General features: G+C 47.9%; 1 protein-coding gene across 13 annotated transcripts in view; it reads right to left on the bottom strand.

Annotated features, from left to right (window-relative positions):
- The window catches only part of WDR59 (WD repeat domain 59), a 107,896-nt gene that overhangs the window by 57,625 nt on the left and 23,705 nt on the right, over nt 1-26,566 (bottom strand). For 10 of the 13 annotated variants that reach the window (XR_014805457.1, XR_014805458.1, XR_014805459.1 and 7 more), the window contains exons 5-14: nt 25,959-26,039; nt 24,395-24,432; nt 20,196-20,284; nt 18,492-18,608; nt 12,436-12,513; nt 8,602-8,758; nt 6,125-6,204; nt 3,997-4,129; nt 3,737-3,861; nt 1,211-1,375 (exon numbers count right to left, since the gene is read on the bottom strand). Coding sequence is in view for 9 of the 13 variants with exons in the window: in XM_084959597.1 (XP_084815723.1) it covers nt 1,211-1,375; nt 3,737-3,861; nt 3,997-4,129; nt 6,125-6,204; nt 8,602-8,758; nt 12,436-12,513; nt 18,492-18,608; nt 20,196-20,284; nt 24,395-24,432; nt 25,959-26,039 (1,063 nt within the window). In the remaining 4 variants the exon portion in view is untranslated. Of the gene's footprint in view, nt 1-1,210; nt 1,376-3,736; nt 3,900-3,996; nt 4,130-6,124; nt 6,205-8,601; nt 8,759-12,435; nt 12,514-18,491; nt 18,609-20,195; nt 20,285-24,394; nt 24,433-25,958; nt 26,040-26,566 lie in introns of those variants that run through there. The other 3 variants (XM_084959602.1, XM_084959603.1, XM_084959601.1) reach the window with 2 other exon arrangements.

Below are 26,566 nucleotides of genomic sequence, written 5' to 3'. Positions count from 1 at the left end.
AAATTAATTTACTTGCTACTTTAAAGTTTTTTAGTGTGGCTACTAGGAAATTTAAAATTACATGTGGTCTGCGTTATATTTCTACTGGACAGAACTGAATTAGACCTTTAAAGACATTTCTTGGGGTTTTCTTGTGGCTCAGTGGGTTAAGGATCTGGCGTTATCACTGCAGCAGAGCAGGTTGTTGCTGTGGTCTGGGTTCGATCTCCAGCTCAGGAACTTTTGCATGCTATGGGTGCAGCCAAAAAAGAAAAATACTCTTCCTAATCTTATCATTTTTATGCCAAAAGAAAAATCTATCTTTTCTGTACGTCCAAACGAGACAGTGAAATGTTTAGACTCCAAGGACAAAACATCAGGTACCACAAAATCTGAGAAATTAGCATTTCAGACACCTGAAAAAGACACCTGATAAAGTCTTAGGTTATGGATCATGCCACAAGAAGATGGAATAATCAAGTGTGTGCAATACCGAGGAGCCAAAAAACGAACAGCTCTCAGGTCAACTTGGCTTAAGCAACACCCTGCCACTATTTCACATGTCATGCTGCTCAGACTGAAAAAAGGTATATCAGCCCAGCTTGTGGGGCTTTTTGATGGGGATTCTGCCTGAACTGGCAAATCAAATTTCTGAACCTGTAGAGGTAAAGATGAGATGCCAGGCTGGCCCCTTCCATTCAGGAGGAACCGCTATGCCGTCACACACCTGGCTGTCCAGCCAGCCAGCTTCAACCTGAGCCAACACATCTTCTGTTATGCAATGGATTTTTTGTAATGCCCTTACACACATTTTTTCTGATTAGAAAGTATCATTTAGGTTTAGAACATTCTTTGCCTATTGTTGCAGATAAATGATACTGTATTCTACTAACCTGGGATTCTTGCACAGCATTAATGAGATCTGTGAGTAGACTACATGCAAATATAGAATTTCCTATTTTTTATATGCAATACTTCTGAAATTATATGCAACATGTGTGCAAATTTTTCTGTGGAAAGATCCATGGTTTTCACTGAACTTTCAAAGGGGGGGCCATGACTGATTAAGAACCAGTGCTCACTGGTTTCTATACAAAGGGAATACAATCGTTAGCAATGACTTCTGATCAGCACTGACATTCAACTTTACCCCTCAACTCAAACACGGATGCACATGAGCAGTGCCTCCCTCTTAGGATATCAAGGAGAACCTGCCAACAGAGATGCCCACCTTCAGCAGCTTTGCTTTCATCGTGGACGTGATGGTGGTGGGGTTAATGAACTGGAAGGAAGGGGCCGCGTGGTTCGGGTACTGCGCCGGGAACTTCACCAGCATCTTGACGCGATGGTTGCTGCAGTGCACGGACACCGTGCAGCTCCTGTCTGCTGCATCCATCTGCAGGGGACAAATGCATAGCTGCTTTGGAGATGAACTAACTGCAAATAGTCTTCATTGGCAAATGGGTTTAAATAAGGTAAGTGAATGCTCTAGGTATCTAGTAACCAAGTGAAGGGAGAGGGTTTCCAAAGACAATGCATGTGAAAGATGTGGGCAACCTCATTTTCGAAACAGATGTTTAACTTCGGCACCGATATAATAAGGTCATGGTGTTTCAACTTAAAAAATCTTCATCCCAAAGCTGCAATAAAGGTTGAAACTTATGTTTACTTTGAGATGGGAAAATACAGCAGGAAGACGTTAAAGACCTGACTCAAATTAAAAGTCCATAGGGTGGGAGCTCCCATCATCGTGGCGCAGAGGAAATGAATCCAACTAGGAACCACGAAGTTGCGAGTTCAGTCCCTGGCCTCACTCACTGGGTTAAAGATCTGGCGTTGCCATGAGCTGTGGTGTAGGTCGAAGATGCACCGTGGATCCCGCATTGCTGTGGCTGTGGTGTAGGCTGGCTTCTACAGCTCCGATTAGACCCCTAGCCTGGGAACCTCCATATGCCATGGGTGCAGCCCTAAAAAGACAAAAATAAATAAATATGTAAAAGTTCACAGAGACAGAAAGACGGAGCCAAGGGGACGGGAACTGGGGAGAGGCTGCCCATGGATGTAGGGTTTCTTTAGGGATGATGCAAACTCTGGAAGTAGACAGCAGTGATGGCTGCAGGGCTTTGTGAAAACACCAAGACCCACTAAACTGTACACTCAAAAAGGGCAAATTTCTTGGTATGTGAATTATATCTCGGTAATTTTTAAAAAGCAGCCCTGGAAGGAGTTCCTGTCGTGGTGCAGCCAAAACGAATCCGATTAGGAACCATGAGGTGGCAGGTTCGATCCCTGGCCTCATTCAGTGGGTTGAGGATCCAGCGTTGCCACGAACTGTGGTGTAGGCTGCAGATGCGGCTTGTATCTGGCATTGCTGTGGCTGTGGCTGTGGCGTGGGCCGGAGGCTACAGCTCCAATTAGACCCCTAGCCTGGGAACCTCCATACGCCATGGGTGTGGCCCAAAAAGCCAAAAAGCCCAAAAAAAAAAAGCAGTTCTGGGAAAGGAATCAAGATCTCCTTCTCAGACTTGATCAGTGAATAGCCACACTGTTCTCAACTCGGACAAAGGGAGTATAAACTGAGTTGATATAGATAACCAATTAACCAAAGAATCCTTTATCTTTTTCAATTTCTTATGCCACCATCTAGAGATGACAGCAAAAAGAGCCATACACATGGGAAACTCAGATATAGCTGCTGACCTCACCCAAGTCATTTCTTTTTTTCTTTTTTTGTCTTTTTAAGGCCACACAGCATATGGAAGCTCCCAGGCTAGGAGTCCAATTAGAGCTACAGCTGCCGGCCTAATCCACAGCCAGATCCGAGCTGCGTCTGTGACCTACACCACAGCTCATGGCAAGCTGGATCCTTAACCCACTGATCAAGGCCAGGGATTGAACCCACATCCTCATGGATGCTAGTTGGGCTCGTTAACCACTGAGCCACAACTCGAACTTCCATTTCATTTCTTAGTGTCTCTGTTTCCTCCTCTGTAAAATGGGGATAAAACCACTTACTGCACAGTTGTTTTAAAGGCCAAATGAGATATTTATGTAGGTGCACATATCCAGGCCTACTGGGGTTTGTTTGTTTCGTTTTGTTTTTGGTGGCACTTGTGGTATGTGGCAATTCCTGGGCCAGGGATCAAATCTGCTTCACTGCAGTAACCAGAGCCATTGCAGTGACAATGCCAGATCCTTAACCCACTGAGCCACAAGGGAATTCCCAGGCCTACTGTTAAATGAAGTTGAGCAAAAGAAAAACTAATTGAGTTTTGAAACCCCTTCACAGAGAGACTCAATTCTCTGAAGCAAAGAACTTCAATACCTGCCTATGTGTTAAATGAACAGAGAGGCTTGGTCACCTTCTCATTAGCAATCTAAATCCCCGAGGAAATGGCCAATAACAAGGCAAGATCATACAGCAAAGCACAAAGAGCCCTGCAGAGTTAGGAGAATGGCTTCCAAACTCTGCCCTGCCATTAACTCCACCAGCAACCTCTGCCAAAACGCGATAAACCTTCTGGGTCTGAGTATCTTCCCATCTGGGAAAACGAGGTGCTGGAACATCTAAGGAGTGGGGGGGAGTCTGCCTTTGTAAAACATGTTTCTTTAGAAAACCAAGGAAACGAAAAAGCAAGCGCGGAGTGTCCCTGTTAGAGCACAGAGCTGTCTGCCAGCCCAAATCCTGGCCCCCAGTCCCGCCCCACCAAGGGCCACCCGCCAGCCTGCGAGAGGACGGCTGGGGAAGCGCGAGCACCTCCACGTTGACGTTGCGGATCTGCACGTTGATCAGGGAGAACTCCTGCTGCAGAGTCGGAGGCAGGCCCAGCGGGTCTGATTTCTTCTCTTCCAGGAGACTGCTCGGGGGGTCTTCCTTTAAGACTAGCAGGAGAGAGAGGTTCCACTGTTGGAAAACATTTCTGAAATGGATTCAGAGAGCAGTTCTGGGGTATCTGCCACGACTCGGAGACACGGGGGGGGGGGCGCCTCACCTAAAACATCAGGGCGACCCATTACCTTCTTCTTCCCCGTGGCTTGAGTTGTGCTGGTGCTCCGCATCCTGAGTGTGAAGGGTCTTCTCTGGTTCTGGCAGCAGAGAAATGCCCTCAATGAACTCATCGACACCATCCAAGAGGTCATGTGCGCACAGCTGCAACAGAGGGGGGGACATCTAGGTCTGGAGAAGTCTCAGGAAATGATCATTATCTTCAGCTCAATTCTGACTTAAAAATGGGAATCATGGAGTTCCCTGGTGGCTCAGCGGGTTAAGGATCTGGCATGGTCACTGTGTGGCTCTGGTTACTGCTGTGGCTTAGGTTCTAACCCTGGCCCAGGAATTTCCACATACAACAGTATGATTTAAAAAAAAAAAAAAAAAAAAAGACAAAGTTCTCATCATGGCTCAGCAGAAACAAATCTGACTAGTATCCATGAGGACACAGGTTCAATCCCTGGCCTTGCTCAGTGGATTAAGGAGCCAGTGTTGCTGTGAGCTGTGGTGTAGGCCAGTGGCTACAGCTCCAATTTGACTGGGAACTTCCATGTGCCTTGAGTGTGACTCTAAAAAGACCAAAAAAAGGAGGGTGGGTGGTCCTGTTGTGGTTCAGTGGGTTGGGAACCCTACTAGTATCCATGAGGATGAGGGTTTGATCTCTGATCTTGATCAGTGGGTTAAAGGATCCAGCGTTGCCGTAAGCTGCAGTATAGGTCGTAGACTCGGCTTGGATCTGGAGTCACTGTGGCTGTGAGAAGGCCAGAAGCTGCAGCTCCGATTCAAATCCTAGCCCAGGAACTTCCATATGCCATAGGTGCAGCCCTAAAAATTAAAAAAAAAAAAAAAAATTGGGAATCACAAAGGAGAAAGATGTCAGCTGCAAAACAACACAATCAAAATAGGTTCTGCCCATCACCAACTCTCCCTGGTTAAACCCAAAGGATAACAGACTCTATTATTCTACCCTGTAAAATGTTTTATCCTGTTCACAGTTTATGCAAATCTAAGAAAACCTTTTTTTTTTTTTTTGTCTTTTCTAGGGCCACACCCATGGCATATGGAGAGTCCCAGCCTAGGGGTCCAATCAGAGCTGCTGCTGCCAGCCAACACTAGAGCCACAGCAACCCAGGATCCAAGCCGCGTCTGCAACCTACACCACAGGTCACGGCAATGCTGGATCCCTAACCCACTGAGCAAGGGCAGGGATCGAACCTGCAACCTCATGATTCCTAGTCAGATTCGTTAACCACTGAGCCACGAGGGGAACTCCGTGACCCAGCATTTTCTATCTGCCCTGTGCAGAGTGCTCTGTGTGATACGACAGAGGTGAGAGATTGTTCCCGCCTTCAAGGAATTCAGCCACCAGGTAAGGAGTCAGAACTCCTGATGGGGCAGAACAAACCAAGGGCCACACAAGCAATTCACACCAGGTACCACTGTGCTTGATAGAAGAGACACAATTTAGGAGTTCCCATCGTGGCTCAGTGGTTAACGAATCTGACCAGGAACCATGCGGTTGCATGTTCGATCCCTGGCCTTGCTCAGTGGGTTAGGGATCCAGCGTTGCTGTGAGCTGTGGTGTAGGTTGCAGACACGACTCGGATCCCGCGTTGCTGTGGCTCTGGCATAGGCCGGCGGCTACAGCTCCGATTGGACCCCTAGCCTGGGAACCTCCATATGCTGCGGGAGCGGCCCTCAAAAGGCAAAAAGACAAAATAAACAAAAAAAAAAATAAAAGAAGAGATACAATTTAGGGGGCAAAAACTGGAAAGGGCTTCAAGCGACAGTCCTTGTGATGAAGGGATCCGGGATCCGACCACTGCAGAGTGTGAGGGAGACTTTTCTGGCCTGTTTAGAAGGAATAGAAGTGAAGCCTCCAGGCCACTTGCTCAGTATGCTAATGCATGCTATCTTAGACCAGAACAAGAGAAAAAAGAGATAGTCAGAGGCTTTGCAGCCTTAAAGCAGTGACACTGAAGCTGGCTCTTAAAGACCTCAAAGCCTCCATGTAGGGTACCAGCCTCTTGGCCAACCAGCGCCATGTATTCAATGCCCCTCCCGTATCCTCTAACTTCCGCCACTACCAAAGCTTCTATTTTAAGTTCCCGGTGTATGCAGTTACTTCCCTCCACCACAGACGTGAATACGTACCCGCTGCATCTGGGAATCCACCCTCCACATTCTCAAGGTCTGATCCCGAGACCACGTAACCAGCTGGTAGTCCTTGGACCCTAGAAATCACCAGATAAGAATCCAGGAGATTTTTCGGGATTCAACATCAAGTTTGTTACAGGTCACGACGGCATGAGATTCATTCATTTATCCACCAAACAAATATTTATGGAACACTGCCTGTAGGCCAGGTGCCGTTCTAGGCACTAGGACTATAATGTGAACATGAGAATCTCTCTCTTTACAGATCTCACACTTCAGGAGTGGAAACAGACACACATATAATAACATGTCCAGCAGTGACAGTGTTATTAAAAAAAAACCCAAAAGATAGGAGTTCCCACCAGGGCACAACATGATCGGCGGTATCTCCGCAGCGCCAGGACACGGGTTGGAGCCCCATCCCAGCACAGTGGGTTACAAGGATACAGCATTTCTGCAGCTGTGGCACAGGCTGCAATTGTGGCTTGGATCTGATCCCTGGCCTGGGAACTCTATCTGCCAAAATAAGGCAGGAAAAAAAAAAAAAAAAAAAAAAAAAAACATGATAAGAGGACAGAAACTGATGGGGGAAGTATTTTTAGACAGACTTCCCTGAGGAAGTCACATTTGAGCAGAAATTTAAATGAAGTGAAACAACAGCTGGCAAAATTAGCATGTGAAGATCGATGCTGGGATTTAACGTCACACTGAACCTTCACCTCCACAAGTGATCTTCCGTTTATGTGCTCCGGAGGAGCTGGAGACGAATACGTTATTTGTAAAATGAACTGGTTTTTTTTTTGTTTTGTCTTTTTGCTATTTCTTGGGCCTCTCCCGCGGCATATGGAGGTTCCCAGACAAGGGGTCGAATCGGAGCCATAGCCACCGGCCTACGCCAGAGCCACAGCAACTCGGGATCCGAGTCGTGTCTGCAACCTACACCACAGCTCACGGCAACGCCGGATCGTTAACCCACTGAGCAAGGGAAGGGATCGAACCCGCAACCTCATGGTTCCTAGTCGTATTCGTTAACCACTGCGCCACGACGGGAACTCCAAAATGAACTGTTTTAAACGCATCCTGGAGAAGTTCCCATTGCGGCTCAGTAGTAAGGAACCCAACGAGTATCCATGAGAACACAGGTTCAATCCCTGGTCTCACTCAGTGTGTTAAGGATCCAGCCATGCCATGAGCTGTGGTGTAGGTCAAAGGCCCGGCTCAGATCCACTACTGCAGTGGCTGTGGCGCAGGCTGGCAACTACAGCTGCAATTCAACCCCTAGCCTGGGAACTTCCATATGCCATGGGAGTGGCCCTAAAAAGACAAAACAATAAAATAGAATAAAATAAAAAATAAATAAATGCATTGTGGCATCTTATTGTTTGGAAGAATTTTTTGGTAAAGAGTTGAATCTTTGATTTCACTTTTAAAAAGTTTTATTGAAGTTTAGTTGATTTACAATGTTGTGGCAATTTCTGCTATATAACAAAGTGATTCATTATACACATATACACGTCTGTTCTCTTTCTCTTTGTCCCCAAAAAGACAAAAATAAAAAAATAAAAAATCCTTTTTTTGAGGCTTTTGAAAAGGCTTGTCAGGGTCACAAACATGCTGGGATAAGATAACTATTCTAATCCCAGGTCCACCAAAGACCTCTCCCAGGCTCTGGCCAAGCCATGTCACTCCCCTGCCTGGATTTCCTTCTGTGATATGCAAGGACCACAAAACAGACTTCTGGTCTGGAAAACATTTAGAGACCAGACGGGAGGCTGCAACGAAATCTGCATGGTGAGTTGGTGGAGAAACCCAGGTCGAGGGCTTCCTGACTCCCAGGACACTTAGGCTGCATTGGTAAGGACTGGATAGATTAAGCTGAAGTAACAATCAGACCCAAGTCTCGGCGGCTTAAAGCAAAGATTTCCTGCTCTCTGCATCTCCACCTCACCCTCACTCCACATGACGTGTTGCCAGAGCCACGGTGGAAGCAGAGAGCATGAACAATCACACACTGATTGTTTCCACTTCAACCCAGAAGAGATGGCATCACTTCCGTTCATGGTTCAAGATCAAAGCAGGTCATGTGGCCAAACCCACCTTCAAGGCGATGGGAAGTAAAAGACCACAACGTGTTTTTGAGCAGAACTGGGACTATGTGGGAGTAGCAAGGGCCAAGGGCCAGGGATTTCTGGGCATGACCCCAGAGTTTTCCAGCTCTGGAAGTGACCCAACAGCAAGGCTACCAACCTGTTACAGATCCCTTCCATGCAGGAGAAAGACTGCACAGGACACAAGAGAAGAGGAGGGCAACTGGGGCAAGAACCACAGCCACACATCCTTTCACCCACCTGCGAGTGAAGGGGGAGGCACCCTGACTCCCGCTCCTGAGCCAGCTCTGGCCCCGCACCCTCTCCTCCGATCGCTGGTGAACAGGGCCCGGGAGGAAATGGGTCAGCGGTCTCTCTACCACCCACCTTCCTTCTGCTTCCTCCACTGGAACTCCAGCACCACGTCATCGTGGCCCACAAAGGTATGGACCGGAGTGTTCAGGTCAAAGACATTCCACAAGAGCAGGCTGTTCTCCCTCCGCAGCTGGGGGACCATCACCGTCACCAATCCATTGCTGAATGGCTATGGCCGGAAAGAGAAAAGCAGCAACTATTCCAGGGAGAATCAGCCGAGGTCTCAGTTACCCAAGTTGGAATTCTAGCCTCACTAGGACAAATCAGGTGACAGAAGGCCTCGACCCACCTGGGGAATGTTTCCCCAATTCCCTAAGTTGACCATCACATACACGTTACGTTTGCCTTTCTTCCTTCCTTCCCGACGGAAGGGACGACAGCAAGGGAAACTAAAGCAAAGCCAAACTCTCAGAGAAGAACTGTTTAAGATCTAAAATAAGGAGTTCCCTTCACAGCTCAGTGGGTTAAGAACCAACATAGTGTCCATGAGGATGAGGGTTCATTGGCCTTGCTGAGTGGGTCGGGGATCCGGCGTTGCTGCGAGCTGTGACGTAGGTCGCAGATGTGGCTCAGATCTCAGCAGTCCTGTGCTGTGGGAAAGGGCTCAGTTACAGCTCCACTTCCACCCTTAGCCTAGGAACCGCCATATGGCACAGGTGCGGCCTTAATAAAAGATAAATAAATAAAATTTTTTTTAAAAAATCAGCAAATGGGAGTTCCCGTCATGGCTTAGTGGGAACAAATCTGACTAGTATCCATGAGGATGCAGGTTGGGTTCCTGGCCCTGGGTTAAGGATCTGGTGCTGCCGTGAGCTGCAATGTAGGTCGCAGACTCGGGCTTGGATCCTGTGTGGCTGTGGCTGTGGCGTAGGCGGCAGCTACAGCTCTGATTCGACCCCTAGCCTGGGAACCTCCATATGCCATGAGTACAGCCCTAAGAAGCAGAGAAAAAAAAAATTAATTAAAAATAAAAATAAAAACCAGCCAATGGCTCTGACTGTTGCACATGAGAACAGCCCGTCTCACAATCCGGCGCCTCTCCATGAGCCCGCTCCGAGGGTCACCAAGGGCTCTCCCAAAATGAGCTCGCAAGGACCAGGGGCAACCCCAGATAGCCAACAGCCCCTGCCATGTGCAGAGGCACCAGAAACGCACCTTCCTCATCACGTGTCCCTCCCCACTGCCCCCAAGACCACAGCTTTTCAAAGGAAAACCTTCTGACTTCAGAACAGGCACTTTCACTTATCAACACCCCATCTACGAGGCACCTGGGAGCCCATGTGGCTGATGTGCAGACTCTGTTCTTTAAGGAACAAACCACAACCGCCTAAGAGCACATTTCTCTTCGCCTCACCTCTGGGCATTGCTCCTGAGCTTTTCTTTTTTAAAGCAAATCTATTAATCCAGAGAAGAATTTCAACTCATAAGAACAATGTCTGGCGTCTTCCCAAACGCTCCCAGATGTGAAGGCCAGGTAAGACCTCGAATACCTTCTACACTCCACAAGGACAGCCTGATGGAGCTTTATGCACCCCGGGCTCCCTTTCAAGAAGACACTGAAGTGAATACGGTGTCTCTGATCAGCAGCTATCAGCGTGGCAGGGAAAAACCTGCGGGAAGGTTGTTAAGAGCTTACGTGCTACCTCTGTAGCATTTCAGGTTCATACCGCCTCTTCATACACAGCTTTCGTGGAAGGGGAAGCATACTGTACAGAGACTGAATGCCACTGAAATTGTACACAGTGAATTTCATTACAATTTTTTTTTAAAAAGAGCAAGGCATAGTAAACCTTAGTATTCATATTCGACAGGGGAAGAAACTATTGCTCAAAAAACATCAGGTGGCTTGTCCCAGGCCACACAAATATTAAATGGGCCACTGCAGCATTCTTCACAATAGCCAAGACAGAGAAACAGCCTACATGTCCATCAGTGGATAAAGAAGATGTGATATATATAAATGGGATATTATTCAGGAAAAAGGAAGGAAATCCTGCCATTTGTCAGCACATGGGTGGACCTTGAATGTGTATCACGTTATATGACAATTACATCCCAATAAAGCTGGGGAGATTCTCTCTCTCTCTCTCTCTCTCTGGGACTGCCCCCCCCAGCTCTTTCCCTCTCTCTCTAGCTCTCAATCTTTCCTCCCTTCCTTTCTCCCCCTAGAGAGAGCCATGTGGTGTAAATTTTAAATTTAGAAAACAATGCAGCATTTGATATTTTAATATTGATCATTCAAATTAAAAGCCTCCTGGGCTGATATTTATATTACTAATGAGGTATTTCCAAAAAGGGTTTGCCTCTCAGTTTAGAAACTGCCACTGAGAAGGGGGGCCTAGGAGAACCCCCTCAGCCACCCTGACAACTGACATTTATTTCTCCAACTGCTGCCCTCAGACAGGAAGCAGGCCATTCTGGCATCTCTACCTGACCTTTGTCACTTGTGGAAGGCGTCGCCCTCACCTCCATGCCCTGTCCCCCTGGGCCACAGCCGGGGGCCTCATCTCGAACCTGCAGCCCTGGGACCTCGCTGGCGTTAAGCTAAACTGGAGACCACGGGCCGGCAGCCTCCATGTGGGACGCTTGTTTACGGTAACCACAGACTCTGTCTTCATGTACTGAACTCTTTCTGAGGAATCCACCTTTATTACTTATAAGGTTTTTTAAAAGGAAAAATGCGGAATTCCCCTGTGGCTCAGTGGTAATGAACCCAACTAGTATCCATGAGGACAAAGGTTCGATCCCTGGCCTCGCTCAGTGGGTTAAGGACCCCGCATTGCTGTGGCTGTGGCGTAGGCTGGCAGCTGCAGCTCCAATTTGACCCCTAGTCTGAGAACATCCATATTCTACAGGTGCGGCCCTAAAAAGCAAGCAAGCAAGCAAGCAAAGAAAAAGCAAGCAAGCAAGAAAGCTGGGGGAAAAATTAAATGGCATTGCAGAGCCTAAAATCCAGACCTTCTGAATCTAAAGCCAGAGTTCTTTCCAGCACAATCCACTGACTTCCAGCCTTCTAACCTTTACTGATGGGAGGTGGTCAGCCTCCATCGTCACTGACCACTTCACACCACCCAGCTCGCCCAGCATTCTATCACAGATTCTCACTCAATATTCCAAGGGCAAATTTTTTTTAATTTTATTTTTTATTTTTGCCTTTTTAGAGCCATATGCAGCATATGGAGGTTCCCAGGGAGAGGTCGAATTGGAGCTGTAGCTGCTGGCCTACGCCACAGCCACAGCAATGCCAGGTTCGAGCCATGTCTGCAACCTACACCACAGCCCATGGCAATGCTGGTTCCTTAACCAGGTGAGCAAGGGCAGGGATTGAACCTGCGTCCTCATGGATACCAGTCAGATTCATTTCCTCCAAGCCACGAAAGGAACTCCTCCAAGGGCAAATTTTTTAATAGATTAACAATTTTTTTTTTTTTTGTCTTTTTGTCTTTTTAGGGCTGTACCCGCAGCATATGGAGGTTCCCAGGGGAGGGGTCTAATCGAAGCTTTAGCCACTGGCCTATACCAGGGCTACAGCAACACGGGATCAGAGCTGTGTCTGCAACCTACACCACAGCTCATAGCAACGCCAGATCCTTAACCCACTGAGTGAGGCCAGGGATCGAACCTGCATCTTCATGAATGCTAGTCAGGTTCATTAACTGCTAAGCCACGATGGGAACTCCATAAATAACAATTTTTATGCCATCATTACCACCTTTGTTCCATGCCTAAACCAAGACAGAAAGAGAAAACTGCCTCACAAAGAAAAGAAGAGAAAATACGCCAGGCCCCTCATGTCCAGTACAGCCAGGGGAAGTTTCCAAGGAAAAGGTAGCACATCTCACTCACAGTGTATCTGGCCTTCCAGACAGGCACCTGGCAAGGGAGAATGCTGAGGTATTTCCGAGGCTGGCGGTAATCCCAGAACTGTAATAAAGAAAGCAGGATCATTTGTGAAATAAATGCCACTAAAAAAACCCCAATTCCCCTATTGAAATAAGCATTGCCCTCAAACTCTTTGCGTTCTGTCCTCTAAAGATAAAATCAACAATACATCTGAGGGAGTTCCTCGGTGGCCTAGTGGGTTAGGGATCTGGCATTATCACTGCTGTGGCACAGGTGGGTGCTATGGCATGGGTTTAATCCACATGCTGTGGGTGCAGCCGAAAAAAAAAAAAAAATTCAAAAGAGTGTATTTGAGTGAGCCCCCATGACCATGCTTCTGTGACAGAGACGCAAAGAAAACGTCCCTTTCAGGAGTTCCCATGTGGCTCAGCGGTTTAAGGACCTGACTAGTATGCATAAGGATGCAGGTTTGATCCCTAGCCTCACTCAGTGGGTTAAAGGATGTAGCATTGTCACAAGCAGCAGCATAGGTCTCAGATTCAACTCGAATCTGGCGTTTCTGTGGCTGTGGCATAGGCGGGTGACTGCGGCTCCAATTTGACTCCTAGCCTGGGAACCTCCATACACCGTGGGTGCAGCCCCAAAGACATACATGCACAGATACATAAAAACATGTATGACTACTAAGCAAAAAAAAAAAAAATATATATATATATATATACACATATATATATAAAAATTACTGACTCTTAAAACAACTTGGGGGAATCTTAAAGGCATTATGCCAAGTGAAAGAAGCCAACTTCGAAAAGTTACATTTTGCCTGATTCCATTTAAATGACATTCTCATAAAGACAAAACTACACTGACGGAGTCTAGATCAGGGGTTGCCAGAATTAGGGGCTGGGGAGGGTGGGACTACAAAGGGATGGCACGAGGTAGTTCTTGTTTCTTCTGACAATCCTTTTGGCCAAATTCAAGTCCCATATTCAAAATAATAAAATGTTAAGATGTCATTTCCATCTAGAAATGAGGTTTTAGGTTTTGAGATGGTCACAGGCTAAACGATAACTTGCTCCCTCAACTTATAAAAGAAGTAAAGCTAGAAATAATTAGTTCTGCTTGGCATTCTCTATAGTTTTAATTAGGTCAACACTTTGTGAATGCTCTCCTGTGAATCAGGTCTACCATATGTGAAAAAAGAGCAAATGAAAGAGAAGTTCAGGAGTTCCCGTCATGGCGCAGTGGAAAGGAATCCAACTAGGAACCATGAGGTTGCAGGTTCAATCCGTGGCTTTACTCAGTGGGTTAAGGATCCAGCGTTGCTGTGGCTGTGGCGTAGGCCAGCAGCTGTAGCTCCGATTAGACCCCTAGCCTGGGAATCTCCATATGCCTTGGCTGAGGCCCTAAAAAGCAAAAATAAATACATAAAAAGAAAAAGGTTAAAAATTTTTAAAAGATTCTGGGAGTTTCCTGGTAGCCTAGCAGTTAAGGATTCAGCATTGTCACTGATGTGGCTCAAGTCCAATTCCCGGCCTAGGAACTCCTGCATGCCACGGCTTACAGAACTTCGGGAGCCCAAAAATTTAATTATTTTGTTTCTAGGAGTTCCCGTCGCGGCGCAGTGGTTAACGACTCCGACTAGGAACCATGAGGTTGTGGGTTCGATCCCTGGACTCGATCAGTGGGTTAAGATCTGACGTTGCCGTGAGCTGTGGTGCAGGTCGCAGACGCAGCTCTGATCCCATGTTGCTGTGGCTCTGGCACAGGCCGGTGGCTACAGCTCCAATTCAACCCCTAGCCTGGGAACCTCCATATGCCAAGGGTGTGGCCCTAGAAAAGGCAAAAAGATAAATATATATATATATATTGTTTCTAGATTTAAATATGCTCATCGGTTGGTGACATATACAACATATAATTTATGGGATAAATTAGAGGACCCTGGAAAAAGTCCTCGCCCTTCATAATATGGGCTTATTCTCAAGGGAATCACTGACGGAGTCTTATGGAATAACTGACTACCTGTTACTTGCGAATGGAGGGCTTTAGTCTGTTTCTGTCCAATCGAGTTGCTTGTCATAATAAGGTAACCAGAACCCTGTTGCCTCCCATCCACAGGTGACTTCTGCTTTCCCCTGACCACTGCCAAAGAGCCTCTGCTCCAAGCGATGGACCAGAAAGGATGTTTCCTGAAGAAGTGTCAGAAGAGCGTTGGTCAAGAAGCAGGCTCCCAACTGTCGACATCACAGGGAACAACCTTGGGAGCAAAGGTTTCTCAGTAAGGCTGACCTTGAACCATGAACATGTCAGAATGGACCAAGGGACTAGGTCTGCACTTCCAGAACTCAGTCTAGAAGACAGAAACTTTGTAAAACAGACTGCTTAACCCAAGATCAGGGGAAAAAAATGATCATCTAAAATGATACAACCTAATTTCATTATGGTTCATATTCTATTTTTAACAGACATAGAAGAAAAATACTTTTCTTTCTTCTTGATCCAGCTCTGACCCTCAACTCAACAGTTTTTTGGGGCTTTGGGGGGTTTTTTTTGGTATTTTTACGGCTGCACTCACAGCATATGGAAGCTCCCAGGCTAGGGGTTGAATGTGAGCAGTAGCTGCCGGCCTACACCACAGCCACAGCAATGTCAGACGTGAGCCACATCTTCGACCTACACCACAGCTCACAGCAAAGCCAGACCCTTAATCCACTCAGCAAGGCCAGGGACTGAACTCATGTCCTCATGGATACTAGTCGGGTTTGTTAACCCCTGAGTCATGATGAGAACTCCTCAACTCAACACTTATTTTATAATCTACAAACTGAAGTGAAACTCATTCAGTGGTATCTTGTTCCAATTGACCCCTTAGAATTCACAAAAGAAAAATGGAATTAAAAATTACTACTATACTCAACAGCAAAAAATCTAACAACCCAATGGAAAAATGGGTGTTTCTCCAAAGAAGATATACAGATGGCCAATAAGCACATGAAAAAATGCTCAACATCACGAATTACTAGAGAAATGCAAATCAAAACTACCAACCATGAGGTACCACCGCACACCTGTCAGAATGGCCATCAGGAACAAGTCAACAAATAACAAATGCTGGAGAGGGTGTAGAGAAAAGGGGCCCCTCCTACACTGTTGGTGGGAATGTAAATCGGTACAACCCCTATGGAAAACATTATGGAGGCACCTCAGAAAACTAAATATAGAACCACCATATGACCCAGAAATCCCACTCTTGGGCATACATCCAGACAAAACTTTCCTTGAAAAAGACACATGCACCCGCATGTTCATTGCAGTACTATTCACAATAGCCAAGACGTGGAAACAACTTAAATGTCCATCAACAGATGAATGGATTAAGAAAATGTGGTATATATACACAACTGAATACCACTCAGCCATAAAAAAGAAGAAAATGCCATTTGCAACAACATGGATGGAACTAGAGACTCTCATACTAAGTGAAATAAGTCAGAAAGAGAAAGACAAAAACCATATAATAGCACTTATATCTGGAATCTAATATATGGAACAATGAATCTTTCCGCAGAAGAGAAACTCAAGGACTTGGAGAACAGACTTGTGGTTGCCAAGAGGGAGAGGGAGGGAATGGGATGGACTGGGAGTTTGGGATTGATAGATGCGAACTACTGCTTTTGGAGAGGATAAGCATGAGATCCTGCTGTAGAGCACAGGGAACTATATCTAGTCACTTGTGATGGAACATGATGGAGATTAATGTGAAAAAAGAATATATATATATATGTGTGTAGGTATGACTGGTCATACATATGACCATGCACATACATATGAATGACTGAGTCACTTTGCTGTACAGTAGAAATTAACAGGATACTATAAATCAATGGAAAAAATAAAAATCATATAAAAAAATTACTACTATAAATTTTAAGCTAATAAATTCACAGGTAACAGGACTCTTCGCCCTCTCCCAGCAACCCTGGGAGCTATTTCCTTTCCTTTAATAAAGGCTCTGCTTTAAAGAAAATTAAAATAAAAAAAAAAATTCACAGGTAAACTTAAGAAAATTATTATGTAGGAAAAATGGCATGCCTAGGTCCTTATCAACATGTTAGATTTCCTGCTGTAGTGCAGTGGGTTAAGAATCTGACTGCAGCGGCTCATGTCACTAAAGAGGCCTGGTGCAGTGGGTTAATGGATCCAGCGTTGTTGCAGCTGCAGTATAGGTCCCAGCTGTGGCTCGGATTCAATCCCAGACCTGGGAACTGCCCTATGCTGTAAGCGTGGCCATAAGAAACAAAACAAACGGATTTGAAAAAAACCCTAATTACTGGGAGTTCCCGTCATGGCGCGGTGGAAACGGATCCAACTAGGAACCATGAGGTTTTGGGTTTGATCCCTGGCCTCGCTCAGTGGGTTAAGGATCCAGCATTGCCACAAGCCATGGTGTAGGTCTCAGACACGGCTCTGATCTGGTGTTGCTGTGGCTGTGGTGAAGGCCAGCAGCTGTAGCTCCGGATTGGACCCCTAGACTTCATATGCTGCAGGTGTGGCCCAAAAAAACACAAAAAGAAAAGGAAAAAAACCCTAATTACTAAAAACAATGATTGACAATTATACAAGGCACCTCTGAATTGCTTCACTTTTTTAATGTCATTTATATATTTTCAATAAAAGTTACCTTCCTTCCTATCAGGATACAGTGGAATAAATCAAATATCATGTCAAAAATCTCATTTAATTCATAAACTAAGCCGACCAGTAAGATACAAGGACTGTATTTCACAGCTGGAAAGTGGCCTGTTACCTGCTTTATTTCTGTGGAATCCCAGCCTCCAGAGTAGCAAAGACGTCACTGAATATTGACAAACCAGGGAAATTCCAAGAAAGAGGAGAGGCTGAATTGGATGGTTTCTGGTTCTTGAACTCGGGGAAACAAGCTCATCAGAGTATGGGGACAAAAACTTAAACCCCCAAACAAACAAACAAGCCACGTTTGGCACATAAAAGCAAGTTACAACCCTAGGGGATCAACAAACCTCAAGAGAGAAGTTAATTTTTAAGCCTTAGTGTATGATTCTAGCTTTGCCAACCACACCGAAAAGATATATACGCCTGTTTTTAACAAAACAGAGCATTTAAGTGCTGAAGCTGAATCCCGACATTGCTAAGCAAAATTCTGTGGTCAAACCTTCATCCTTCAGGGCAGAGACCTGACCACAAGGAGGAACAAGGTGCATGTGACATCCCACAGTCAGAGTGGATAAACACACGCGTGACACTGCAGCCTGGAATCAACCAAAAGTAGGAGGGTCGCCACCACACGTGCATCCTTGAGCATCGTCCTGTGAGACTCTAACAAGTCTCAGCCCCGACCTGTGCAAGGCTGATGACAGACGACATCTTAACCTCTGCAGGTATGTCAGTCATGTGAGGAAACGGCTGCTCTTCCACCCCAGACTCACGGTAAACTTGGTACCTTGAACAATGGTGTAGGCTTTTCTCCTTTAGAATTTTGTTTTTCCGGCCGCCCCACAGCATATGGAGTTCCCCCAGCCAAGCCAAAGCTCTGACCTGCTGAGTCGACAGCTACACCGGATCCTTAACCCACTGTTCCCAGCTGGTGGTGAACCTGCGTCCCAGCGCTCCAGAGACACCACCGAGACCCCTGTGCCACAACGGGTACTCCAGCTTTTCTCCTTTACTTGTGTATCTGCTGTGCTTTTCCTCTGATGAGCCAGTCCTTCTAAAATGTGACTTCTTCCTGGCAACTTCTGAGCAAGTAAATTTCTTTTTCTTTCTCAATACTTTTGTCTCTACCTTCCTTTCATGAAGGGAAAGAAGAAAACCCTGGGAACAGACATCAGAAGCCCTATCAGGCACGTGCTACTCCATCACTCTTGCTGGTCCACAGAACCAGGTGTACGTGCCCAGGTCAAGAAGCACATGTGCCCCTGCAACACACCTACGCTGCCCTACTGCAGCTTTCCTTCCAAAGAAAGTGCCCTGATGCCTCCCAAACACACTCCCCCAACCGCCCCAGGAGCGCCACCCACCTTGACCGAGTTGTCCTGACTGGAGGTGGCGAGAATGTGCTCGCTGTCTGGGTGCCAGTCCAGGCCATGGATTTTGGAGAGGTGGGCTGCGAGATATTCCACTGCCGTGCTGGGTTTCTGCAAGAGAATCAGCACTGGGTGTGTCCACTTAAAATAACTCAGAGTACAGCACAGGGAACTATGTCCAATCTTTTGGGGAAGAACACGATGGAGGATAGTATGAGAAACAGAATGTCTGTGTACTGGGTCACTACGCTGTAGAGCAGATATTGATGCAACACTGTCAATCAACTATACACTAAAAAAAAAAAAAAAATGAAGGAAAGAATTCAGAGTGTCTACTGGGTACCAAGTGGAGATACAAAAATATCATCAGAGGAGTTCCCATTGTGGCTCAGCAGGTTAAGAACTTGACAAAGTATCCATGGATGCAGGTTCAATCCCTGGCCTCGCTCAGTGGGTTAAAGATCCAGTGTTGCCGTGAGCTGTGGTGTAGTCACAGACGCTGCTCGGATCTGGCATTGATGTGACTGTGATGTAGGCCTGCAGCTGTAGCTCCAATTCGACCCCTAGCTTGGGATGCCACAGGTGCGGCCATTAAAAAAAAAAAGAAAAAAAAAATACCAGCAGAGACCATCTCTATTCTTAAGAAAGTCCACTCTGTTTTGTTTAAAACAAATGAAACAAGGACCGAAACCTTAGCCAGCTTTCCATGCCTGCTCTGTATTGGGCGGATGAGCCTCCTCTCTTTCTGCTCCAGCCCCAGACACGGTTTCAATCAAGGATGTAAGGTAATGGGTGTTCTTCCCCTTTGGAAGTGGGGGCTCTGTAGTTGCGGCATAACACGTAGAGCAGCTGACTTCTTTAAGATTCCCCGAACAAGTTTCAGGAAAACTAGCAGTAGGTCCTCCCACAAAGATAGGATCTCCAGCCTCAGGTTTCACAGAGCAGGAACCAGAACTTACACCCCAGATCTTACAGAAGTCAGCCATTCTATGCATTATGCATTATTCCCCAATCCTCTGGCAGGTAGATATGGGGGAGGCATCTCCCTGCGTCGTTATTCTCACTGATGCCAACATATCGAACTTCTGACAGACTTTCCGTCAGAGCAGCAGCCCAGGGCTCTGCACCCCTTTCGTGCCTATCAGTTACCTGGGCTTCTGCAGGGAGAATGTATGATCTGTGGGCTCCTTAGAGGCTGACAGCAAAGCGAGATGTCTAGGGGAAGATGTGAGCATGCTGAGGGCCCCTCAGTGATTGAACTCTGGATGGCATGCCTCCTAGAACAATGCGTTTCCACTGGCAACCTGGGCGGGGGGGATAAGAGGCCCTGCCGGCCATCCTAGAACAGTGGCTGGTCCCCCAGGCTTGCGCCCCCTCAGTGATAGCCTCTCCCTCACTATTATTATCTTTATTCTGAAGATAAGGAAACAGGCTTGGAAAGCTCGTGGCTCGCCTCAAATCGGCAAATGGGACTCTAACTTAGGTCAGGCCAAGTTCATTTTCTTAACCAGTGACCATAATGCCTCTCTCCCCTGTGTTCCTTCAACACCCATCTGTTTGGGAAACGAATGTCATCTGGTACCAGGATCGGAACACGGCAATGAACCCCGCTGCACAGGGTACCCTGGCCTCTCAAGACAAGCCCTGCGCTCACAACATCCTCTTCGCACCCGGGGGAGGGGAACCGCGCTTACTCACCCGCTTGTCCCATATCCGAACGTCCCCGTCGTGACTGGTGGCAAGGCAATTAGCGTTTTTTTTATTCCATTTGACCTGTGAGGCACCCGCTGCCAAGAAAAATCAGGGGAAGAAAAGCTGTTGCCTTCAAGGCCTTCGGAACCAGAGTGGAGCTTATCCAGGGGAGCTGGATAATGCGCTTCAGAGGAATAAGAAGAGAGCTCTTCGAGTTTCGGGGACTGCATCGGCTCCACCATGGAAGAGAAAATGAAGCCACAAAAAGAAAGGAGTTACCACACGGGAACAGGATCAGAGCCGTCTAACTGAGGCAATAACCTCACTGAGGAAAAAAATCTTCAGGTTACCTCGGAGCAGAATCAGCCGGGAAACGGAGCTTCTCACAGAGCAGCAGCCCCGCCCGGCTCTGCTGGCTGGGAGTGACTCTGGCCACACAGCCTGGCCCTCGTGATCCCCGCCGCTCCTGGTCCAGGGCGCCTCCGCTCAAGGCCTGCTCCTCCCCACGTGGGTTTTGTTTTGGGGGGCGGTTTTTGAGGGACCATCTTAGACAAACACAGCCTTCAACTGCAGCACAGCTGAAGAAGCCCCAGTGTGGCCCGATTCTGCCCTCCGAAAGTTCGTGCACCCCACGCCCTCCTCCCATCGCCCCGGCTGCGGTTAGACCGGCCCTGCATGGAGCCCGGGCAAGTGAGCGCTCTTGCCATCGTGGGAACCCGGTCCTCTGCCAGGACACAGAGGTAACGACAATGACCAAGGAGCTACGTAAGAGAGGAGGCACACTGGCAGATGCCAGAAGGGCCTGAAGAAGCAGAAAACTAGGACACCTCGGCACTTTTAGCTGGCTCTTAAAATAATCACGTTAATTAAGTTAAACCCGAACAACACGACTCTCCTTCCCACCTCATCTTGTTCTTGCTCAGCCAACACATGACATTTCTGCTTTGACACCCTCTCCCTTTAGGTGAGTGTTTATTACTGGGGCCACCAGAGTAGATCCAGGGCTGTGGAAATCAATCTGATCCAAGAACTCGGGAGAGGGCGAGAGAGAAAGCAAGGGCTTAGGACCTAACAGGCGATAGGGGAAGGCCCAGGCCTTATCCTGGCTTAGTTTGGGTGAAGATATTTGTTTGTTTGTTGTGTTTTTCCTTGAGACACAGGCACCTTAAATCACCCAAGAACGAAGAGTGGGGACCCCTAAAGTTGGAGGACGATAACTTAGAAGACCCAGCATCTTTGCAAGAAAGAGTATCAGAAGAAAAAATGTGTAAGAAAAGACTGTTCTACCTCTGTGTGAGTTACCAAAGAGCTCAAGGAGACAAGGGAAATAAACATGTTTCTGTTTCGGAGTTCCCGCAGTGGCGCAAGAGGATCGGCGACGTCTCTGGAGCGCTGAGAAGCAGGTTCGATGCCCAGCCTGGCACAGTAGGTTAAAGATCTGGCATTACTGCAGCTGCAGCCTAGGTCACGCCTGCGGCTGGGATCTGGTCTCTAGACCAGGAACTCCATATACCTCTGGGCAGCCAAAAAAGCAAAAAATACTTTTCTTTGTAAGTTGCACTATGAGAATTCCCTGGCGGCCTAGCGGTTAAGGATTCTGCATGGTCACTGCGGTGGCTCCGTTCTGACCCCTGGCCCAGGAACTTCCACACACTGTGAGCACAGCCAAAAATCAATCAATTAATGAACTCATTAATTAACAAATGAATGTTGTATCTATATGAGAAGACGGATGGTCACTAAATTCACAGCAAAAATCATTTCGTGATGTACATAAGTCAAATCATCATGTTGGGCACCTTACACTGAGACACTGCCTAATGTCCACTAGATCTCAATAAAACTGAAAGAAAAAAAAAAGAGGTAAAGAAAACAAAGAGTTCCAAGAAAATATATCTTTCCCAGTAGGTGGTCCATCAGAACATGAAACCTCCCCAGGAATTCTGGGAATCCCCTAATTCAACCTGCTTTACCAGGATCATGACACCAGGGTCAAACCAAGGTCCCAGGCCTTTGCTACTAGCTCTCAGACTCAGAGAATGCTCTGGAGCACAGGTAGACATGCTCTTACCGCTCCCCCGCCCCAAGGTATGAACAACATGCTCGCAGTGAGATGGGACCACACAGCAGCATCCAGGCTGCCACTTTCAGGGAATATTCCATCAAGTAGCTTATAAAGGCCCACAAGCCTCTCAGCTGCCTCTTTTCTCCCAGGGCAGCTTGGCCACCCCTGAGAAACCGCACCGAGGTGCAAAAAGGGAAGCAGTCTCCTGCCTCTGTCTTCTCAGAAGGCCTTTGGAAAGAAAGCAGAGTAACTCAAACAGCCTGTCTTTTTTTTTTTCTTTTTTTTTTTTTGTCTTTTAAGGGCCACACCGGCAGCATATGGAGGTTCCCAGGTCAGGGGTCCAATGGGAGCTGTAGCCTCCGGCCTACACCACAGCCACAGCAACGCCAGATCCAAGTGGCATCTGCGACCTACAACACAGCTCACGGCAACGCCGGATCCTTAACCCACTGAACGAGGCCAGGGATCGAACCTGCGACCTCATGGTTCCTAGTCGGATTCGTTAACCACTGAGCCACAACCGGAACTCCCAGCCTTTCTTTTCAGAGGTCCTCTAACAACCCATTTACCTCAGAAACCTGAACAAAGTCAGGGACGGGTGACTGAGGTAATTCACAGATCATGCATATTTTCTTGCAGCTAGCTGGATGTCCCCTGTAACCGCATCTGTGGGTCCTTACACGCCTCAGATGCTAAATGCCTATAGGTGCATGTGTGCAGGAGGCAGGGGTGGGCATGGGGTGGGCACCAGATCCACTGAACTGTGAAGCCCTCAGCACTGAGGCACAGGTGCTGGAGTCCTACATCCACAAAACAAACACTCACGAAGCAGCTCCTCGGGTCAGGCATGCGGGCTGCCCCTGGCCTGCAGCAATGAACAAGGCAGACGTGGTCCCTAGCCTCACAGAACCAACAATCCCCCTGCTTAATACATTTAATGCTTTTAAATGATGAGGCAGGGAGGAGCAGGGGAGAAAAAGAAGAATCGTGTAATTCTCTTGGAGGAAACGCCAAATGTGAGTTCCAATGACCCAAGAAGATACAAAAAAGCAGAGGTTAAGAGACAGATAATATGACCCTGTTTTTTTTCAAGGCTGCCAAAAGAGAACACTGACGACTGGGCTTCAGCATGGTGGATAAGGTACACTGGGTCTCCGACCGAGTTCAACTCTTAGGAAGGGGTGAGAATGGGCTCAGCAACAGCCCAGGGCAGAACTGCCAAAAAGAGTCAATTCCAAATGAGGGATGAAAACAGGCAGATCAAAAAGTAATTTCAAAGTTTCAGCATGTCCACATTAAATGATACCACGGGGACACAAACAGCATAATCTAGATTGTGCAGAAACCACTGGACAAACAATCTGATTCCTTCAGTAAATACACTGCAAGAAAGGAAAAACCAACCAACCACAAAAGAGGAGGGACAGGAAACCCACCAACTGAAAGAGATGAGAAATGCATCAACCACTTATAAATATGGACTTTATGCAGATTACGATTCAAATCATTTGTTAAAAAAAACAAACAAACGACTACTGAGACTACTGGGAAATTTGAATACCGTTAATTTGATGATATTCAAGAAGTCCTGGTAATATTTTGAGGTATGCTAAATGGTACTATGGTTCGGGTTTTTTTTTTTTAAGGATTCTTTTCTTGTAAAGAAGATACTTACTGAAATATCTGTTGATGAAATGACATGACACCTGAGTTTTGCTGCAAAATAATCCTAAAGGGGGTGGGGCTGGGGGTAGGCTAGTAGGTACAAGATGAAAGCAGAGAAAGCAGAGTGTCTGTCCAATGACAACTGTACAAGCTGGATGACGAACGCAGGGCAACTCATCCTCTTCCAGTTTTATACACTTTGGAAAGTTTCCACAATAAAACGTTTAAAAATAAACCCATGGGGCCCCTGCCCTGGAATTCTGAAGTAAGTTCCTGACCACATTCCACAGCCCTGACGCCACCTCCTGAGAGCAGCGGGAGCCAGGCCCTTGCCACGTGCGGCTTACAGGTCCGCATGGACGGGGCCGGGGCCGGGGCCGGGGCCAGGGGCCAGGGGCCCGGGGCCCGGGCACAGAGAGGTCAGGGGAGAGGAGCAATGGAGACAAGGGAGCGGGGCCGCCAGGGGTTCACTCACCTACAGCAGAGAGCGCCACCGTGGGCTTCCTGGTGTCTCTGAAACACAAGAGGCAGAAATCAAATGCCCATTCCTGTGCCACCAGCTGCCTGGTGCCTTTCTCCCTCTGCTCACACCTCTCCTCTTTCCTTTCAGGAGGTACGCGAACTTCCTTGGGGACGTGAGGCCTTAAACAGACCTGTCAAGATGGTACAGCCACGATGGAAAACCATGTGGAGGTTCCTCGAAAAACCAAAACTAGAACTATCACATGATCCAGCAACCTCACTCCCAGGAACATATTTGGAAGAAATCGGGACGCACAAAGATTCATGCACCCCAATGTCCACTGCAACACTATTTACAACGGCCAAGACATGCAAGCGACCTGAATGGCCGTGGACAGAGGAGGGGGTCGAGAAGACGGGGTACAGATACACCGTGTGCAGATTCAGCTTACTGTTCAGAAACCCCGAGAAGGCAAGTCAGCGCAGGTCTTTCGATCTCGAAATGATGGAAACAACTGTTTCATGTCAATGAGGGACCTTGCTGCAGAGCTCCCAGGGGGACATCTGTTTGTCACGAGCCCCCTGGGCTTGGCTGGCTCCTCCTCTCGCCTCTGGCGCTGCCTTTAGACTCATCACCTGGGACGCGCTGACCTGCGCGGGACGCAGGTGAAGGCAGCCGTGCAAGCCTTACTCCCTACGAATCCCCCTCAGGGGCCTGTCTGGTGTGCAGACCTCACCACTGGGCTTGTCCTCTGCCCACAGTTTACCTTTCAGTGCAAAATACACACAGTCATGGCCGTCCAGGAGCAGAGGGGAGAGGCCTGGTGACAGGGAGGGTGTCCTGTCCTGGGGTCTCCATAGGCCACCGCCTCCAGTCAGTCACCCTGATGGTTATGGCGAAGGAAACGTGCCGTACAGACGGGAAGGGGATGGACGTTTATGAAGAACCTGGGCTGCGCCAGGCCCTGGGCTCGGCACACCTCCACTCCTGGCTCCATCAAGAGTTACCCTAAGAGGTGGCTCTTGGCCGCCTTTCCAGAGGGGCAGCAAAGCGTCACCGGGAGCTAAGCGGTGGTCCTGGGGCATGGCCCCCTGTAGCCCACGTGGGTCTGTGCCCATCAAAACCCCTTCATTGCCACCTGCCACTTCAGGAAACTCCAGCCTGACCGCGAAATCCCAGTTCCTGTGTTTCTTTGCCAGTGGGATTTCCCTGGCTGCTGAAAGCCATTTCGCAAACCTTTGTGACAGGCCTGAAGTGCCCCTGGAGGCAGCCTTCAACCAATGACTGCCTCGGTCCTGGGCGTGGGACCCCTCTGAGGAGGGGGCTTTACCCCAGCACCCAGTGTCCCCAGTAAGACCACGCTCCACTGGTCGCAGGTGGATAATGAGCTCTCTTCCCAATCCTGTCTCTCCTCCCCACCCCACCAGCAGTGCTGCCACCTCCTAAATACCGTATCTGCAAGGTCTCCTTGTCTCAGGGTCCTTGTCCAGAGGAAACCAAGTACAACCCCTGATTTTTAAGACAAAGGTCCCAGATCATCCCACAGCCAAACAGTTATGCTCTTCGTTGTTCTTACTTGATATCCCAAATGTAGATGTAGGTGTCCACAGAGCTGGTGACCAGGAGGTCTGGCTCAAACACCGCCCAGTCCAAGTCGCTGGAAACATAAGCAATAAACAGGACCACAATGAAGAGAAAAAATTCAGAGTCCAGGTCCAAAGCATTAGCAGATTTCCTTTCCAGTGGCTTTGGAAAGTCACCATTACGTGGCCACGCAGCTCTCAAGGGGGTGCCAAGCAGGCCTCTGGTCCCCGCCACCCACATCCTGACGTCTTAAAAGGCACTTACTACACACGCGGTCAACACAGGCCAGGGATCTGGCCTTTCCCATCACCTCCAAGGTCAGCTTCGCCACTTCCTGCTGCTACTTCCCACAAGTTGTCCCCACCCAGAAACAGTGACCAAGGAAAGGACGGACTAGGAACACTCCAGAAGCCTGCTCCAAGGCCACGAGTGGGAAGCAACTGTGCTGTGCATGTGGATAACGGGCAGTGATGCAGGAGCTCCAGGCAGTGCCCCACAGCGGCTGACGAGAGAGCAGAAGGCTCTGCCCTGAAGTCTCCGTGCTCCTGGGCACCACAGACCGTGAGCTGGAGGCTTCTGCAGGTGTAACTTCATCTCCCT

The sequence above is a fragment of the Sus scrofa genome, chromosome 6, assembly GCF_054392235.1.
Source record: "Sus scrofa isolate SSC_HxYL_T2T_F1_AM1 chromosome 6, Sscrofa_HxYL_maternal_Yorkshire_Landrace_v2.0, whole genome shotgun sequence".
Lineage (NCBI taxonomy): Eukaryota > Metazoa > Chordata > Mammalia > Artiodactyla > Suidae > Sus > Sus scrofa.
The sequence above is the reverse complement of the archived record's forward strand: the minus strand, read 5'-3'. Positions and strand labels throughout refer to the sequence as shown.